The sequence below is a fragment of the Neopelma chrysocephalum genome, unplaced genomic scaffold (assembly GCF_003984885.1).
Source record: "Neopelma chrysocephalum unplaced genomic scaffold, ASM398488v2 Primary Assembly neopelma1_44, whole genome shotgun sequence".
In the NCBI taxonomy this organism is placed as follows: Eukaryota; Metazoa; Chordata; class Aves; order Passeriformes; family Pipridae; genus Neopelma; species Neopelma chrysocephalum.
The window spans coordinates 21,290,643-21,310,472 of NW_020897703.1; the positions used below are offsets into that span (position 1 = coordinate 21,290,643).

General features: G+C 38.3%; 1 protein-coding gene across 1 annotated transcript in view; it reads right to left on the reverse strand.

Moving 5' to 3' along the window:
- Window positions 1–1,957: 1,957 nt before the first annotated feature.
- CNTNAP5 (contactin associated protein like 5) overlaps window positions 1,958–19,830 on the reverse strand; it is a 292,078-nt gene continuing 274,205 nt past the window's right edge. The window contains exons 22-24 of the mRNA XM_027678926.1: window positions 17,169–17,387; window positions 11,769–11,840; window positions 1,958–10,751 (exon numbers count right to left, since the gene is read on the reverse strand). Coding sequence (XP_027534727.1) covers window positions 10,555–10,751; window positions 11,769–11,840; window positions 17,169–17,387 — 488 coding nt within the window. The 3' untranslated portion in view covers window positions 1,958–10,554. The remainder of the gene's footprint in view (window positions 10,752–11,768; window positions 11,841–17,168; window positions 17,388–19,830) is intronic.

Below are 19,830 nucleotides of genomic sequence, written 5' to 3' on the forward strand. Positions count from 1 at the left end.
AATTAAACATTAAGTTCTTACCAGGCTGTTTTCTGTGATTATATAGGTTAAAAAAAAAATGCAAGGAAAGGCATAAGGGAAGTGGGTTTGGTTTGTCTGAAATCAAGGGAGCTGAAGAGTATGGGGAGCTGGGTAGATAAGATAACTAAACAGATAATTAAGGCAGTCAAACAGAGAAAAAGGGCTGCTGCATGGCAGGAAGGGATAGAGCTGTTCTTTCCATTCTTTTGTCAGTAGGACAAGCTGTAACAGGTTTAAACTGAGGCGAAGGCTATTTAGCTTAGGCTTTGATAAAGGAAGAGAAATGATCTCAATCTAAGAAAAGTTATATACAGACACCACCGGTATGGGGGTTTGGAAGAACAACGTGGCCGTGTATGGCAGCTTTTCCTGATTACTTGCTAGGCTAACAGGTATAGAGAAATAAGCACTGACTGCAGCTGCCTAGTACTCATGCTGCGGGAAAAAAGCAAAAAAATATCACACCTGACTGCAGCAGGGCTCTCCTGCCTTTCTTTCACAGCAGTGTTCACTTAATGGTATTTGCCTGTATGCATTTGCCAACAGGCCTTTAGTTGAAGGAATAAAGCTTTAACGTAAAACACCTGCTACTCATGTGGAAGTTGCAAAAGAGGTGATTTTTTTTTTTTTTTTAGTTCTGCCTGATAGAAAAGGACAGCAGGTGCCGAGGAAGATTTGACCACAACCCTTGATGATATCTTGTCCCTTCTTCCAGACACTGCTAACTAGCCATAAACTGCAATAAATGATGTTTTGTCAGGCTGCCAAATAGATATATGCATTTTCATTACACTAGTGCAATTATTTAATGTAACCTTCTGAATGATATCTTTAACTCATCGCATTCCTGTTCAGGAAGAAAGAAGCATAATTTTTTGAAAAAAACCTACCAAAAACCCCAAACTCCCCCAAAATAATGGGGGATGCTAAAGCCCCCATATACGATGTTAAGGAAGAAAATAGTTTCTCTCTCTCCACGCAGAAAAACGGAAAATGATTCACATTGACATTTTTGGACCGTAAGCCACGCAAACTTAATTTTCAGGGTCTGGATTAAAAATTGTAGGAGTCTGTACTGCCCTTACAAGCCTTCGAAAGGTTATTGCTCCCACTATATTAGCTATGAAGAAAAGAGGCTGAAAGATTTATATAGCTCTTCCCCGCTTTTTTTTTTTTTCCTCCTGAGTAAAGTAACTTAATGTGGGATTAATTGTAACATGAAGTTTTGCCTAAGTTAAGTGATGTATAAACCCCCTTCCTGCACCTACCAGGGACAAGGGGACACTGGCAGTTTTCTGTTGGAGTAGGATGGCTTTGGTACCTGCATGATGCATGGCTGGTTGTGGACTGGGATGCCTGGGGAAGGCTGGATCAGCCCCATGAGATGGGCATTGTGCTTGTAAAATCCCAAAGCAGGTACTGCAAAGCTGTCTTGCCAAATAGCACACCTCCACCCAAGACTACAAACCCGTGTTAATCCTGCCTTCTGGGGATCCATGAGTGAAGCAGGACACACTTTATGCATGCTGAGGACAGAGCACATGTGCGTGCACACGTGTGCATGGGTGCCTGGAAAGCTACAGAGCTATGACTAGGAATGTTTTCTAATCAGAACCAAGGCATCTCTCCAGATATGACTCTTAACCAGCATGGGAATCTGTGCCCTTATGCACCCCACACTGGGTGCTGCAAACCAGCAGTTATGAGTTGTGTCAGGTATTTGGGTGATGACCAGATATCCTCTGATATTAACTTTTAACCATAGCTGAAATCAATAAATCCTGGTTGTGGGCACTTCAGCTTTTATTAATATCCAGTGAGACGTGTTGGCTTAGAGTTAACATATAAACGGCTGAAAATTAGTTTTCCTGTAATCAGCACTTTTTAATGTTCGTTCAGCTAGAAGATAAAATAAAAACACAGGAGGAGGCATCTGTCTTCCACACAAAATCATACAAAAAGTCTTTTTTTATTAAATATACATTACTTACAGTTTAAGTCTTTCTTCTGTACAACAGTAACCATAGAAAACAAAAGAAGCTAAGGCTAAATTTTTTCAACCCCCAAACAGGGTATTAAGACATGTTACATTGTCTACAAAACTGACTTAGACTGAGGCAACGTCCTGTGGAATTTTCTTTAGAAAACCAGATAGTGAAAGAGGAATAATCTAAATCTCCATTTTGCTTTTTACTGTAACTGAGAGACTCTTACATTAACCTTGGATGGACCATTAAAACAAAAAAAACATTTTTTTTTCACTTTGCTATTGAAATGAACAGAGTTCTGAGAGATTTAGTTAATACAATTTGAGTAAAACAAAGTAAAATGAATCATGAAGGACTCATCTGTAGAAAGATTCAATTTTTTTTATTACAAATATTTAATCTCAGCTGTCTTTTTGGTTTGTTTTCCTTTGCTTTTTAGGGCACCTTTATTTTTCAAGTATTGTACACTTCACCACAGTCCACCCAGGAATGAACTCCAGAAAAATCCCATAAAATCCTTCCAAAGTCAGTGGGTGGGTTCCCAAGTCAGTTGGCAAGACACCACCCACAGACCACTCTTCTCCATACACACATTTCCAGAAACTCCTGAAGGTGACTTAAGCCATGTCATGGGCTTACATGGAACTGAAGTTCATTTCCTTATCCCAAGTTTTATCCACAGTGCTGCTAGAAGACAACACAATTTCAGTGAATGCAAATCTTGTTGACAGCAGTAAGGGATGACGAATATAAGGTCCTGACTTGAATTCATGTATGTCAACCCCAGTTTACAGGAGATCATCAATGTCCTTGCCTAGGGCAATATGAGGCTAAATTTATCTGTGATGTATCTACATTGACCTAAACAGGATTACAACCAGGTCTGAAGCTGGGTCTGTTTCTTTCACAAAATGGGTTTCAAAGCAGATCTGGTACTACAATGTTAAGGTTCTCTCTATCATATAGATACAATGGTCTATGTTACATATTTAATGTGCAAAACTCACAGAGATTTTTATGACTGGATGTCTGAAAAAAAATGTACCTGTTTGTTCTTGTAAGCTCCTGAAACTTCATAGTGTGGGTTTGGGTGTCGGAGTACTACACTGAGTTGTGAATGGGAAGTGAGACTGTGACTGACTGTATCTAAGCTTTACCTCAGAAACAATCACTCTTCTTCTGTAACAATATGTGTGCTGCATTGGCAGCAATGACAAAATACATCAGAAAATGCTGTGCCTAAATGATGTAAGATGGAACTGTAAAGGGCATGCTAAAGTGAGTAAATAATTTCCCATGCAGAAATCGTATCAAATGGACTCTCTTCAGGGTGGTGGGATTCAAATTTGTGAAGAGAGTAATGACCAGCATATCAAGAAGGAAATGCTGTTGGAATGTGAACAGCAACCATTAGTTTAGAGAAAAGCTGCCACAAGCATCCTAAATGTGGGAGGGATGGGGAGGGGTAAGTCTCTAAGCAAACTCCATTCTTTGGATCACCTGTTGTACCCAGTGTTTCATTAAATGTTATTTGTTGAGGGAAACCATCCCTAATTCTCCTTTGGGTTATCTGGGAGAGTTCCAGTGATCTAAGTGGAGAGTACTGGAGCAGTATCAGCCAGAGCTTTGAAATCCTCTCCCATGTTTGAAGCACATCTCTGATACTTTACAAATCATCAGGACAACTAAGGCTATGTTTTGGCAGGCTAACTAGGAATTAATTCCATGGCAAAACCCACCCGAAAATACCTGAAACCCTCACATCCACCTGATGGTTACCACCTGTGTCTTCAAAAAGCATAATTTTTCTGAGAGCTTTTGCCTCCTTCACTGCCTCATCACAATTTTAGTTTGGAGTGTTAATGTCCCCATTTCCTCTTAGAGGTCACCATCTCTAGGTGACTACATCTCCACGATGGAGTGCAGTCTCCCTTCTGGTTAAACACACAGCTGACATTTTGATCTCTGTGACTGCCAGAAGAAAAATCACAATCTTAGTTAGAACTGTAAAACAACTTCCTCTGCCTCCTACCACCAATCTGATAGTTCCATATGTTACAGCAAAAGGAGAGAAAAAGAAAACAGGTGAACTAGATATGGAGTGACACTGTCAACACAAACTGTTGCCTTAATCCTTCCTTAGCTCGGCTTGTAGACTCAGTACATTACAAACAACAAACAACGAGCTTACAAATTACAATAGTTCACCAGAAAGTGTGCTTTTTTTTTTCCAGTTTTTGTTTTTTGTCAGAGTAACTTAGTGCAAAAGATCACAAAAATAAGTACTAATACATTTATATCCAAGCTCCTATATGCATGACTCAAAATAAACAATAAAAGAAAAAAGCTACTCCAGATCCAAAAGAACAGTGTGGTTAGAAGTTTCATGTACAAAAGGAGCACAGAGGAGGGGGCCGCCCACACCGAAAGAGGACATGAAGAACTTTTCATTGGGAAAGGAAGTGCGGTAAAGTGCAGGGAACAAATCATGCTTCGAAGCTCTGATAGTAACTTGTGAAGAAAACCCCCAAAATCTTCAGTGGCATGGTACAACTCTGACTGTAGTCACCAAGAGGTCTCCCACCAACCTCTAAAGACTCTGGATAAGGCCTCTTGTTTGACAGGGATGTAGCTTTATCACTTGGCTTGTTGGTAAGTAAACATTAAAAAATTGCATGAAAGCTTTGAAATAGCACTTGTCTTAGACAGAGCCTCACAAGGTCTCACACTTTGCTCGAGTCTTTTACTAAGTGTGCTTTCTGAAAAATAAATTTAAAAAAAGCTTTGTCTGTGAAAAACTGGCAGTGCAGAACAATACTTGACTCTGGTCTTGTTTAAGGTAAGCTTTGTGTAGGTGACATCAACAGACAGCAATGACATGAGATGGTGGAGCACAAAGGGATCAAGTTCTGCCTCCTCTACACTCTTGTTGATGTGGAGGACATACGTCAACTGCTTGGCTTACACTGATGAAAAGGAAGTTGATTCTGTTCTGAAGATGGGATTTTTATTTTTTTTAAGAGATTCAGCTCGTCAAGAACTTAGGAGTTCTAGATGGGCACTTACTATAATTTGAAAAGCCAACAGGTATCAGATGTATCTACTTGGGGCTAATAGATGCAAGATATGACAGGAAACATGCCTCCTTACTGGAGCTGCAGAGATACCCCAGTTACTCTCAAATGGCACCAGACATTCAGGACTAGAAAGTCACCTGAAGGGGCTGAGTTAGCTTTAGATTAGGAGATGTGTGGATCTGTCTACATGCATTCTATCTGTCAAAGCTCCCACATGAGGCAAAAAATGGATATTGGATTTAGAATACATTGGAAGGAGAATTAACCTCTTCCAAGCCCCGTATATTACTGATTGGATCGTCACTGGCTAAAATAGGTATTTTGACACTTGATTTTCATGTATTTGGCTACAACTAGACACATGCATTTACTAGGTAGAGATGTCTAGTGTAATTTTAAGTGCAAGGAGGTGTCCTTCCTTGACCCAGCTGTCATCTCAGTAAAAAAAATCCAATTCACTTATAAGATCTGTGCAGATGTGTCTACTGGATCTGCAAAGCTAGTGTAAAATTCCAACATGTAAGCAAATTCTGCTAGAAGTAGCTAACCTATTGCCAGGAGACTACCCAGTCTCTATAATCAATGGAGAGAAAGATGCATCTCTGGTGATTCATTTAATCTTAAAGGATGTTTGAGACATTTGCCCTGTCTTCGTTGACCACAGGGCTGGACTGGACTGGATGACAAATGTAAAACAAGTAGCAGGTAAAACCAAATGCAAAATGAAACAAACTCAAAAGACTCGGACAAAAGCAATATCCAAGTGCTTTCATAGGTCTAGGACTCAATCTTATGTTCAGCAAAATCAATAGCTGACTTCATTAGGAGAAGATTCATAACCCCTCACCATAGTGAAACAATATGATGTATTGATTGCTCCTCACCCAATATGTGAAACATGTGATCAGCTAAATCCTGATATACTCAAAGATCTCATTAAAATAAGGATTTATCTCAAACTGTAAAAATTGGGCAATTGATAAATAGGATGAATTAAGTCTAACTATATCAGGTTAAAATAAAGCAGAGAGAAAACATCCTATGTTTGTAATTTGTCTATCAGTTTTAACTTAAGTATCAGGGGCATCTCATGACTGAACACAATTTGATAACAGTACAACTCCATATGTCTGGTTTTCACAGTTATATTCACCCAGATAAGAATTCTGGTTTAGCCAATGTGAGTTAAAGCTGTGTCTTTTGTTTGGCTTTGTGCTGAGCCATGGCAAAACCAAGAAAAAATAAAAAAAGTGTACATGTAAAAAATTTATCCAAAACACTCACACTGTGTTGTCTCTAGTAAGTGAATAAGGACAGATGAAATACTAACTGCCAATTACATAAGTGACTTACTGAGGACCAACATTTTATTTCCAAAAGAGAAATGGGACTCAATTTTCAAAGGTATTTAAATGTCTTCTTGTATTAAAACATCTCACAGCAAGGCAGAAGCAGAAATTCAGCTGGAATTAATTTGAGTTAAATGCTCATCTTCTACAGTAACTTACTTAAGCATTGATCCACCCACATCCACCTCACATCAAATTCCTTTGAAAGCCCACCCTTCACCCAGGTGGCAGCCTATGTAACGCTGAAAGTTAGTTGGATTTAGCTTTCTGACAGACAGCCTTCCTTTGTTTTCTATAGCCAGGCACTGGGATTCTCAGACAGTCCTTCCAGGCATCCAACTCAGACTGCATGACTAAATATCTTTATAAGCATGGCAGTTATTGGCCAAGTCTTTTCCGGAAAACAAGAATTTGCAGAGCCTAAATCCACATCTAAGATACTTAGTAATTTCACAGTCTAAAAATCCCTGCCTAGCACTAATAATTTTCAGAGGTTACATATCATATCACCAAAAGAAAAAAAAAAAGAGACTTAATATGCTTCTACCAGTCCCTTACTTTTATTATGAAACTCATTTTAGGATAAGGAAGAAAACCCAAACAATGCTCCAACAGTTCTTTTATAGTCTCAGGTTTTCCACTGAAATGAAACATGACATTTTATGTATAAAAATTATTATTTTATATTTACTGAAAAATGTTATGGAGAATAATAGCTAAATGAAAAACTACCCCATCTAAAGAGAAATTTTAACCAAAATAACAGAAATGATTTTTTATAAACGGGGAAAAGGTCTAATTTGAACCTTGGAAAATGAAAGAAATTGTATTTCTTCTTTTCTATAAAAAAAATATTATGAATTTCCTTTAACTGGTATTGAAGGAAATTCAATTATGCCCTCAATAAAGAAAGCATTAGAACAAAACAATAAAAAAACAAAAAAGGAGTTAGTATTAGGGTACTTCATATAGTATCTTTTAGCTACCATTTAATAAGAAGAATTTTGGCATCCTGATTTAGAAGTCCATACAAATATGTTCATTGGTCCAGCCCTGTAGCATAAGAATATTCCAATCTCAGCACATCCATAGGTATAGATGCACATGTCTCTGTATGCTCATGCAAGCATTTATATATGTGCAGTTCTTTCTTTTTACAGATGCACACCAAAGGTAAGTTTTCAAAGAGTTTTATAAACTCTTTGGGGCTATATTAAAGGAGGATAAGGAAAAACGGACAAATTAACCACTTGACACTGTTTTGCCAGATGTGGGCTGGCACAGAGCACTACCACTACACCTGCCCTCTGGCCTCGGACTGAGCCACTGAGCTGTATATGAATGTTTGCAACAACACCAATATCTACCTTTGGTAATGAGAACTTGATCCTCCTTGAGAAAGTTTAGCATCTTGCAGAATCAGTCCTATGATGGCTGAAAGCAATTTAGTTATTTTAGAAATGAGAGGACTCTGCTTTATTGCTCATTCTCCCTTCTCCAGCTACTCCACTGCTGGAGCTGCTTTTTGCTTTATTGTTGAACTCTGTAGTAGTTTTATTCCTGGAAACTAACATGTAGGAAAACAGAAGGATGTTTTGTACCTGCTAGTTCATCTAGAGAAAAATACACAACTGGGGGCATTCCCCTTCTTCTTATTCCATTCTCCATAAAGCCAATTAAGCATATTAGGAGTTCAGAGATGTCTCATACACAGGCCATTTCAGAGAAGATGACTCAAACATGGACCCAAATAGAAGCCCATGAACTCTTTTATTCCTCCCCTCCTGCCATGCCAAACAAAGCAGCTTTATCTGGGGAAAGGAAGAAATAAAAAAAACTGCTTTGCCAGGATTTTACTGCAAAAATAAAGCAATGTAAAGGGAGCTCAGCTAATCACAGATCACAGCTTATTTTGAGTTGGAAGGGACCCATAAGGATCACCAGTCCTATTCTCAAGTGAATAGCCCATATAGGGATACAAACCCACGACCTTGGCATTATTAGCACCACGGTCTAACCAGATGAGATAATCTCAGGGTCATGAATCCATTATTACACATCTCATCACACAGAAATACTCTCAGTAATCACATGAAACAGCCAGTATGTGGCAAATGTTGACTATGGTTGAGGAAGAACAGCACTAATAGTAATTTCAATATAAATGGCTTCATAAAATTGCTCAGTTAAGAGATGGTCTCATATATTCCTCTTCACATGAGAATGATATAATTCTAAGATTGCTTTCTCTTCACTGGACGCTCCAAAGAAGTGACGAAGAATCACCATATCCAAACTGTCATTTATTTATTCTTCCTTGCCTGCTCTCTCCCCTCATAAAAATCCCCCAAATAAACAGCTATTTACCTTTGAAATGCACTGCCTAGAAAAATAGTACCTGTTGCATGGGTAAGCTCATCTCTAGCTTGCTGTGGCTTATTACCTCATACTGTTGATTCTTTGCTTTTATGTAAAAAGGACCTTCATGTGGAAACCCCAGGATGATTGCACAAGGGTGTAGGGTGAAGAAAGAGATTCAGCCGTACAATTAATTGTCTTGAATTAATTCTTATCAAGAGTACTGCAATGACTAAGGGTTTTTTTTTCCCTTAGCTGTGGGCTTCATTCAACTACTGTCAGGAACCTTCAAGTCCGTCAGCAAATTCTACATGCTCTTTAGAAGTCCTGAGAAGACAGATGTCACATGGAAACAACACGGTGTGCAAACCTGCCTTGCTGGGACTCCTCCATTTCTGACCCTTAGGATGTCTGTGACTGAAAAGATGGTTTTTCAGCCTCACATTGTAACCATACAGCACAAGTAATATGGGTGGAATTCAAGTCTTCAGTATTGTTCCCAATCAGGAAAGGACAGAATACTTTAGAAAAAAGGAGAGAAGATTAATTTGAAGTAAGAGTATTCAGGATCTTTTTTGTTTCCCTAATGTTGTTCCTTGTAAAGAGGGTTGTTCAATATCAGATCTATTTAGCTTTGGAGAAGGTATTCCAACTTCTACAAACAAGAAATAGCAATCAATCTTATATGCAGTTTTGGGAGGGTTTTTTTGAGTATTTGGATTTGTTTTTTCTTTTTTTAAAAGAACTTGCAGAAGGTGTGCATCATGTTTAAGAGCAAACTATTTTTGTTTTTCTCTCATCTATGTATTTCTTTTTTCCACAGCAGCAACAGAGTTTAACCTCAGTGCGTGATAATCCTCCATATGGCATGAACAGGCATATGCTGCATTTCTAAAATTTCAGACAAATATAGAGCACCTAAGTCCTAGCAGCTTCCTAAAACCCTTGGAGATTCAAGCTACTATTTTCCATGCTTCAGCTAGTTATGCTAGAGTATGTTGGGTCTACATAGCCAGCCTTACAAGATAAGGTGGAAGAGGTGAATGGGAATGACATTTATTGTTGATACATATATTGTTGGAAAAGTACTGAGAAGCCTAAAAGTTACAGTAAAAGGACAGGAGGTTGGGGGAAGGAGCTTAATGAGGACAGTTTTATTCTCCTTTACGTCATACCAGCTTCTCAGCTGGTATAAATTAATATAACACCATTTCAATCAATAGACAATATAACAATTAATAACATTTGAGAATTTGGCCAGTTTTTTATGATTGCTGTAAATGAACCCATGAAATAAATCAGGTGTTTTGGTCTCATTCTTTCCCTCTATCCTGTCCCAGTATCTCTAGAGCTATGTGTTCAACTACTTTACCTGTACTTTACATAGTCCAGCTCTATTGTAAAAGTGATGACTTAAATAGCTCCAGAGAAAAAAACACAAATAAATGTAGGGACTTTGAAACATCCAAGAACTGACAGCAGACATAAGGTGTGCATGTGGATCTTATTTTGTGTAGGGTGGGATAACAGGTCTCTTGAGCTGAAGAAGTAAACTGTGATTGCCAGGTTCTTGTGCAGAGAATGAGGCACTGTGATTGTTCTCAGTGTTTCCTGTGCAGGGCGGTCTTTTCCAAATGGAATAGCAAAAAATGAGTGTTCAAAAAAAATTTTCAAAAAAGAAAATAAGGGAGGAAGAAAGGAAGAAAGGAATAAAGAAAGGAAGGTTAGGGGAGTAAGAGTAAGAATAAATTGCATTGTCCATCAGATAAAATATTCCCGTTTGCACTCGCTCACTGTGTTCTGCAAGTCAATGTCAGCTTTAAAGTTGCTCTCGAGGTTTTCTGGGTATTCCTTCTCCTTTTTCTGGCTACTTCGATGTGCTTGTTTGTGCTGATAGAGGAACCTGCTCATGATGGCAATGATGCAAAAGATGATGAATATCACAACTGCTATTACACCTATAAAGAGGCAAAAAAGAAAGGATAGAAACAGTAAAAACCAAAATAGAAAGTCCAATTACCTCAAAAATGCATTACCAATGCACAGCAGCTAGTAGACATGATAGATCAGTTCATCTCAGTCTGTACACAACTGTATGCCTCTATCACACCCTCCATGGCAGTTTTTATTTCTATTTTTTCATCTTAAGAACACTTAAAGCAGCAAGTATTGATGTAATTGACCTAATTTCCATCAAATTTTGCTTTCACTGGAAGTAAAGTTGGTTCACTGTGTTTGCTTTTGAAAAGCTAGATCTGTATGTTCATACAAATTCTTGCTCTGTCATATTTTCTTCTGTGTTATCTCTGGAAACCTTGCATGAATCTCGTACACTTTGGTTTATAGCTTTGAGATATTATCAAAGGCAGCTTGTTACAGGCACCCTATAAAATAAACACAGATAAATTGTCTTCTAGGCTGTTAAAGGAAAATTCAAGCCATACATGAAATTAGGAGGATAATTTTCCCTAGTATATAAATACTTTCATATGATTTAGTATATAAATACTTCCATATGACCTGGTGAGTTCCCCTACACTACCAGATTGCAAAGAGAGAGCTCAAGAAGTGTGGGATATATAAATACTGTGTAGAGGGTCTCAGCAGGGCTGTGTGTAAAACAGTTACTAGTTAGCTGGGTCTTAGAACACAGAATCACATGGAATCGGAGAATGGCTGGGGCCTCTGGAGGTCATCTTGTCCAAATCCCCTGCTCAAGCAGGCAGACAGGCAGAATTTGTTTATATTTTAGAAGACTCAGGTTCTTGATGATCCATGTATGGTCACAGTAATCCATAATGCAGTTGCCTACCCAGGGAGATTGATACAGGTACATGCTAATAAACAGAGCAAATACTAGAGCTGCATCATATTACAAAAAAACTTCAGCTAGGTTTCATGGAGCCCAGATTTAAAGTCTCCTAGATGTTTGCTTTGAATTATTTTTCTACTGTAATCTTTAAAAACAAAGTTACCTCCAATCACAGCTGAATCACTTCTGACTGCATTGGTGAGAGGTTCTCTTTCATCTGTCTTCCCGAAAGGATCTGCAGTTGGTTAAACAAAACAGAACTTATTTTCTGTATCACCTGTGTTCATTTTCTCTGTGGCATAGACAGAAGTGTCCTCTTACTCTCATGAATTCTAATTTGTTTTCAATGGATGGGATTTGGGGGATTGGAGAACTGAACCAGAAAGCTCTGAAAAATAAAGTGAGTTTGCAGAACAATTTTATTCTACATCTTCAGGAACAAAGTCTGTTAAGGGTATGTTTAGAAGGAAACAGAAAGACTCACACTAACATCTGAAAGTGATGTTTCAGTTCGTCAGAAGAGTCAGAGAGACATTTGAATTAAATAGCCCATTAGGAGCTTTTGTCAGTCAGAGCTGTATTATTGGTTTTTTGTTGTTATCTAAGAAACAATATCAGAAAGAAGCCAAAGGAAAGGGACACTAGACAAATTTAGACATGACCTACATTTGTAGATACAGATATTAAAGTTGAATTCAATCTCATGAAGAGAAGCAGTCTCTGCTTAGGACAGCTTCTTGGAAGGGATGTTTTTATCTCTGTTGCAGAAATGCAGTGGTCAAATTGGATCCAAAACAGAAGGGGATCAGTAATAAATTCCTATACTAAAGGCTCCTCAATGTTCGAGGTCTCTTGTTCTCTCTCTGTAAATGACTATCATTGAAACACTGAGTCAAATAGCCCACAACCTATTTCAAATTCAGCTCCAAATCCAAGAGGTCAAGTCCTCCTTGAAGTCAGTGGAATTAGAGCAGTGTACTTTCTTTTTAGTACTGCATGTTTCAGAAAATGCCATGTTTTTTTACTGCTAACTGAATCTAGCTTTTCTGCATCTTCACATTTTTCTGTTCTCTTCAGCTTACTCTCTCCTTTGACAGGATTCATATTTGTGTTTCTCTCCTTTACAAGCCTCCAGAGAATGTATGTAGGGAGGGAGTTAGGGATCACTGTTTCTGCTATGTACTATATACTGATTTGCCAAACTGATTTCTGATGCAAGAGATGGAAGCCCAATTGAGAAATTTGGTGTTGCGATGTTTATTGTAATTGAACATCCTTGCCTTAGTGACTGATTCAGCCACATTTTGGTATGCCATTGCTGAAGAAGATGAGTTTTATTGAAACAAGCAACAATGTAATATTTGTGCATCAGGTGGTCCTGAATTTGTGCTGATGGTGGCTTTGGGCTATTTAGGTTCTTAAAGGGCACACATTTTCCTTAGTCTCTACATCAGTGATACCACCCCTAAAAAAATGCAGAAGGCATAAGCCTCCAAGAGGCTTTGATGTTCTAAAAGATGCAACTCTACTTGCTAGTTTTAGGGGTGGAAAGATTTCTAATCAAATACACACGTACTGAAAGTCAGGGTTCCCCATACATGCAGTGCATGACTCATGAATGAGCTACAGGCACAAAAGGGAGTTCTGGGGCCACCTGAATACCTCCAATACACCCATTGCCAAGCCTGAATGTTAAATGCCAATGACAGATTTGAACACTCAGGTTGAGGCCTATTTACAAGACCCTCCATGCTCGGATACTGTGTGCCTAGAGCGACATTCCCAAGAAACAAACAGTCACAGCAATGCTTCATCTCATCTGCTACATTTGTGGGAGTAGAATGGGAATAAAAAGGTATTTTTACACACACACATATATATAGATAGCATCATAGAAAAGGTTATGTTGGAAAGCAAATCTGAAGGTTATTTAGCCTAATCTCAGGCCTTTGAGTCCAAGGTCAAAACGGCCAAATTCAAAATTAGATCAGGGTTGGTAATAATTTTGTACATGACGAGTGGATTCATCTTGCTTTATTTTTCAGCATCTCAGAATTAGTTATATAAATCAAAATTAGTAATTTAGGCAGCTTTTATTTAGTAAAAGAGGAAAAGAACCTAAGAATACTTTATACCCTAAGATGGCTTTCAAAGACTGACAGTGTTACTCACCTATTTCTTTTCACAAACTAGGAGAGGACAACAATCTTTATTTCAGACTCAAGATGATTTAACTTTCAGAGGCTGCAAGTTTGGTGAGGTGTTTTTTACCCTTGCCCTCAGCTGACACCAGTGAAATCAGTTACAATTAAAAATTCACATCTGTTCTACAACAGTCCTCCTGTACTAGAGAAAAATCTCCAGCTGGTATCCAGTGCATATTACTTTTTGGTAATAGTCAAAAAGAGTAATGAAAAACTATTAAGTATGTATGAAAAAGCATGAAATAAATTTCTACCTTAAAAATTATGTAAGACATTATTCACGCCTAAAAGATTATGTAAGATTTGACACTAAATGTGACTAGTACTCCACTATTTTTTGACTACTGTTACCAGAATTTAAGCACTGAGAGGAAACCAGAGCAAATGTTGCAGATCAGTTTCAGAATGAAGGCCAACAGACATAGGCCTTAAGAATTATATTTGCCTGAGAAATAAAATCAGTATACAGGTAGAGGAGGGTTTGTTATGGTGCAGCAGATGATATGCAACAGCAGAACCATTTCCAGTGGGAATACAATAAACTCTGAAGCCAGGGGAAAGCAATACTGGGTCTCATTTGAGACCTGAACAGGACATCCTTCTCCTTTTAGATAAAAGTGAGGGTAGAACACTCCTGAGGTTGGAAGGCCCCTTAGAAATCCTCTAATCCAAACCCCTACTCAAACCAGAGCCTAATACAGCAAGTTTTTCAGGGCTGTATCCATTTGGGTTTTGAATATGTCTAAGGATGAAGACTTCACAACCTCTCTGGGCCTCATGCCACCTTTGGTAGATATGCTCCTTATTGGTATGGACCATTCTTGATCCTGGAGGAGATGATCCTTGAAACAAATCTCCTGGATCCATCTTTTCACCAGGGCAGTATCCTGTGGAATTCTTCCAAGCACGTCCATGAGCAGGTCAAAGGTTCTTCTGCTGAAGTCTGGGGTTGCAGTCATGCTTTCCGCTTCTTCCCCATCTCATAGTTGCTACAGCCAAGGCTCTCCTGGCACATCCTTAGCCAGTTACAACTTGTTTGGAAATACCAGGTCCAGCAAAATTAGCACAGTGAGAAAGGGACTTCATAGTTTAAGATGCCTTTCTGAAGCAAAATCTTTTTGTGTAGTTTCTGACTTACAAAAGTGTTTGACATTTTTTACTTTAAATGCATGAAGACCTGCTCTTCAGCTGAAGTAGACAGACAGCTCAAGACTCCACCATTCACACAGTTGAATCTGCTCTGTCATTTTAAAAGTATTTTAGTATTAAGAAAAAATACCATAGTAAAACTCCATTATCTCGTTGCCATCAGTGTAGAGTTCAGAATACCAAAACCTCTACACGTGCCTCAGCAAGGAAGAAGGTGATCTGCAGATCTTTGCTAAATATAAAAACCACAGTAAGTCACCTTTCATTCTGTGTTTCCTAATCAGAAAGAGTGTATTTAGATAACCGAGCCATGAGTGAATGGATTTTATTCTATATCTGTCTGAGAGGAAACTTTCTTGAACATGAGTATTCCTTTCTGAAAGAAATAGCTTCAATTGTTTTCAAGTTTTAAATATAGAAAGCTTTTTTGACACATTTAAAGAGTTTTCCTAGAGGGCTTTTTTGTTGTATCTGTACATTAGAAAATAGACAGAGACATGTACAGTCTCCTTTGAAGTTCTGTTTTTCTTCTCAGACACTCAATAATGAGAAATTGGGAAGCGATGAATTGAGATATGAGCAGTAAATTTGAAAGTTAATCCTTAACTCTGTTTTCTTTTTATTTCTTAAAATGTGTCCTTTCCATGTATAAATGCAATTCTCAAGTACATCTATACAAAGAATAATTTGCTACAAATTGGAATTTTTTTTTAATAAGACTCTACCACCCAGTGCTCTTACTGTAGCATTTAAATACATGAAGTCTTCAGAACTCACTTGTTCTAAAGATCTTATTCAGGCTTTAATCAAATCCAGTGTGAATAGTGAGACAGTAATGTCAGTTAATTCATCATATTGAGAGGAAATCATATTTTAGAGCACAGAGTGACAAAGACAGGGATGAGATTTTATAATAATTCTGCATTTCTGATGTAACACTGCTTAACTTTGACAATAGTATGCAACTGATTGTGTGCTTTAAATATTTAAGTCCGAATGCTACACTCTGCTCTGCGTTCTGTCCTGCAATTCTGAGCCTCAGGTCTTACTGCTTTCTAAACTCCTTAGAAAAATGAGATCATTGAGGTGACAGATCACAGGGCAAGGAGTTCATGTTTTCAGTATCATTGCCCATTCAGTACTCACAAGACACATTCCTTCCTTGCATCAGAGTAGACACCTTAGACAACTCCAGGCAGTGAGAGGAAAGTGGGGGGCTGGGGAGAAGCACACACACACTGCCAGCAGCTCTCGAGTAATCAGCAGCCTTTTTCCCTATGCAGAATGCTAATAGCATCATTTGTTTTCTGCTGAATATCTTATGCAGAAGCTGCAGGAAATGGGGATTTGATGCAAGTACAAATGTCAAAGGAATCATATTATGATCTAAACCAGAGTTTTATTAGTTATCAAAAAAGAGAAAGTGGCTTTAGAGGTCAAGGTGCAAAAAGCTGCCCTTAATTTGTACCCCTTTCTGGTCATTAAGAATTCTGCCACATCCACTGGTGAATAAAGCAGTAACTTGATTGTTCCCGTTCATGGTGACAACACTTCCAGCTGCTCTCCGTTTCCTTCTCTGCATACAAATTTGCATATGCAAAATACTTAAGATTCCCAGAGGACAGTTTCAAGATTGCAAAACATATACAAACTATTGGGATTTTACTGGTACTGCTCAAGTAGTGCTCTTTCTCTTTAGCCTGAGAGAATGAAGTACAAGCATTCAATGGAAGTCACACACATGTGTCAAGGGATTTTTACAAGAGTTTTTGTTCATTTCTGACAGGGCGGGAACAAATTTGCCTTGTTTGTTGTATGACTTCTATTTCTTCATCACCACTAGGATATGGAATGTGTGTAACATTTATGTTCTCCCTTGAGATCGGCAGCACTGGAGTTATCTGGAGTGGACAGGAATGGCAAATCAGGTGCATAAGGATATTCCAATGCTGTTTTCACTAGGGCTTTGGGACGTTTTTGTTTGTTCTAGGCATGTTTTAGGCAATCCAGGAACTTAGATGGAGAACAATGACTTTTAAACGAGCCTTGACTTACCCTGGTGCCCATTCTCAACACCCCTAATTCTGAGAGAAAAGGCAACTTTCCAGTTCCAATATTTATACTGTCACAATTGTATTACAGCAAAAAGGAAGGAAACCTGACTCTACAGCATCATCTAAATCCCCCATTCCCCTCTCAGCAGGACATACCTGATGAAGAATATATTGTTGTTGCTGTGTTCACATCAGCATCCATTATGGATGCACAACTGGATTCAGTCAAGGAACCTTTGACAGTCACAGGAGCAACGCTGGGATGGCGTAAGGCAGCTTTCAGGGGAGCAATGTGGTTGTACTGAACAGAAGACAAGCAGCCAGTGAAACCATAGGCATTTGCCTTTGAGACTTCAGGGTCCAGTGACAAACTATCTGCAGTACAACAGAAAAACACACTGGGAATTAACTGTTTTAGGAAGGCATTAAGAAATGAATCCTTTTTTGCTTTATCACCAATTTTACTTCTGTTACCCAGTGTCAGCTGTTCAGTTTCTCCTTCAGCAGCCTATAAGTTCTCCCTGTCGTAACCCATGAGGTTCCCAACCCCAGTCCTTCCTCTACAATGCTACTTACATTGAATTAAGTTGGCTTGGACATAAAAGCCTGCATTACACTTCTTTCCTCATCCATTTTCTCTATTGTCTGGACAATATCTACCACACCATAGCTACTAACCATGACAATAACTGTAATAATAACCAATAAAAGAGCAACACCAAATACCACAGGATTCTGGGGATGATGCTCTTTAACTTTTTTACATCTGTTAACAACATCAGTTTCACAGCTATTGACTGTATCTTCAAGGCATTCTGCCTCTTCCACTCTTCAAATAAAGGACTCTGCTCTCTGTTGTCTGTCATACAATGCTTCATGTGACCTAATACTGAAAGGCTTGCTAAAACAGGTTCCCATCCTTTTCCAAGGGTTTATTATTGAAATTTTCTGGTGCCCCTATCATGTTACTACTGTTTTACAATCAGAATTCCCAGGAATCCTCCTAGCTATGAGTCAGGTTCTCACCCTGCCAGCCCCATTTCACTAATAAAATAAAGAGCAAAACTATACCTCTTCCTATCTAAGTCAAAACCAAAACAAATGTCTCTGTGTTATTTTCCAGCCTGAAGATGAGATAGCACAATTAGCTTCTCTGTTGGTACGTGTCCATTTAAATTTCACAAAAAGAAAGCCAATCAAAAGCCAGAAGTTTTTATTTAATCCTAGAATCATAGAATGGTTTGGGTTGGAAGGAACCTTAAAGATTCCAAGCCCCCCTGCCATGGACAGGGACACCTCTCACTTGACCTGGTTGCTCAGAGCCCCATGCAACCTGGACTTGAACACTTCCAGGGATGGGGAATCCACAACTTCTTTGGGCAACCTGTTCCAGTGACTCACCACTTTCACAGTCAAGAATTTAGTTCCAAAAGTTTTAATATCAAAGATTGTTTGGGAAAGTCAGGGAAGGACAGTGAAGCCATCTTCTATTTTCTCCAAGCTCTCATTTATTTACTTTCCAGAAATCGAAATTCATACTGCTCAGAGGTCTCAAACATGATGTGCTTTATATCTAAGTCAATCAAACAAGAGAAAAACCTAAAATGCACACATACACAGTATCGAAATTTATTCTGTCTTAAAAATACCTGCTAAAAAAAACCCAAAACAAAACAACTTCTAGCATTGAAAACTTTGGAAATACTTCCAAGGACATCAGAAAATAAGGATTCCGAGCTTTTCAGCTTTGTTTTTAAATTTTAAAAGAACAAGATGCTAAATTTTAAAATAAGGTCCAATTTTTCCATTATCATTCCAATATAATGATTTTACAAGCTCTCGGGATTTGGGTGAAAAAAGTAGACCTTCTCTTAAAGCTGACATTCCTACCTTAATTATATAAATTTCTTTTATATATAAGAAAATACAGAGAAATCTCAAAACTAGCCGAAATCACACATTATTTTTGTGCTCAAGATCTGTGACTGTTATGCCAAACAGTTAGAGGCAATTATCCAAGAAAGTTTTATAATTATGTTTTAATGTCTTCATGGGAGTATAACATGGAAGAGTCTGGCTGTTTCTCAGCAAAGCAAGGTATAGTATGAGCTTGCTCTCCCAGGGGTCTTACAGGAGAGATTCTCAGTCTGCAGACTTGTCACAGGGACAGTCTCTGGGCTCTGAGAGAAATGGAAAGGGGAAACAGTGAGGCTTTGCCACTGGAAAAACTGTAGTCTTACAGAGGTTCACATTTGCTCTACTTAAAAGTGTGTATGAATTGACTGCATTCAGGTTTTTAATGAGATTTTGGCTGAGATGTTATAAAACAGACAAAGAATTTATTCCAAGTCCCTGTAAGAAGGTTTATATATACTAAAAGACTGATTTACAGTATTTGCCGTCTTTGTTGAATTTATAAAACCCTTTGTAAACATTCCTACTCTCAGCCTTTATTGTTTTCTTAGCTCTGACACAAAAGGTGAATTTATTGGTATCTTTTTTACACCAGGCAATCTTAGTTGCTCTGTTCTGCCCCAATGTGCAAAGGGTAAAGCCTAAGAAATAATGATTTCTTTTTTCATGCTGCAGTAGTTTGAAAAGTCTAAGATTCAACACTTTTGAAGGTATTTTTAAAAGTTACTTTGAGAACCAATTCCAGGAGTCTTTTGTCAAAGTAAGCTTTGCATGAATGAGAACTAGGAGTTTGTTGTTGAAAGACTTTGAAATTTGAAAAAAAAAATAAAATCAAAGAACAAACCAAAAACAACCCCAGAGTCCTCTGGTAAAAATCCCGCATGCACAGAATCAGTTTGTTTTA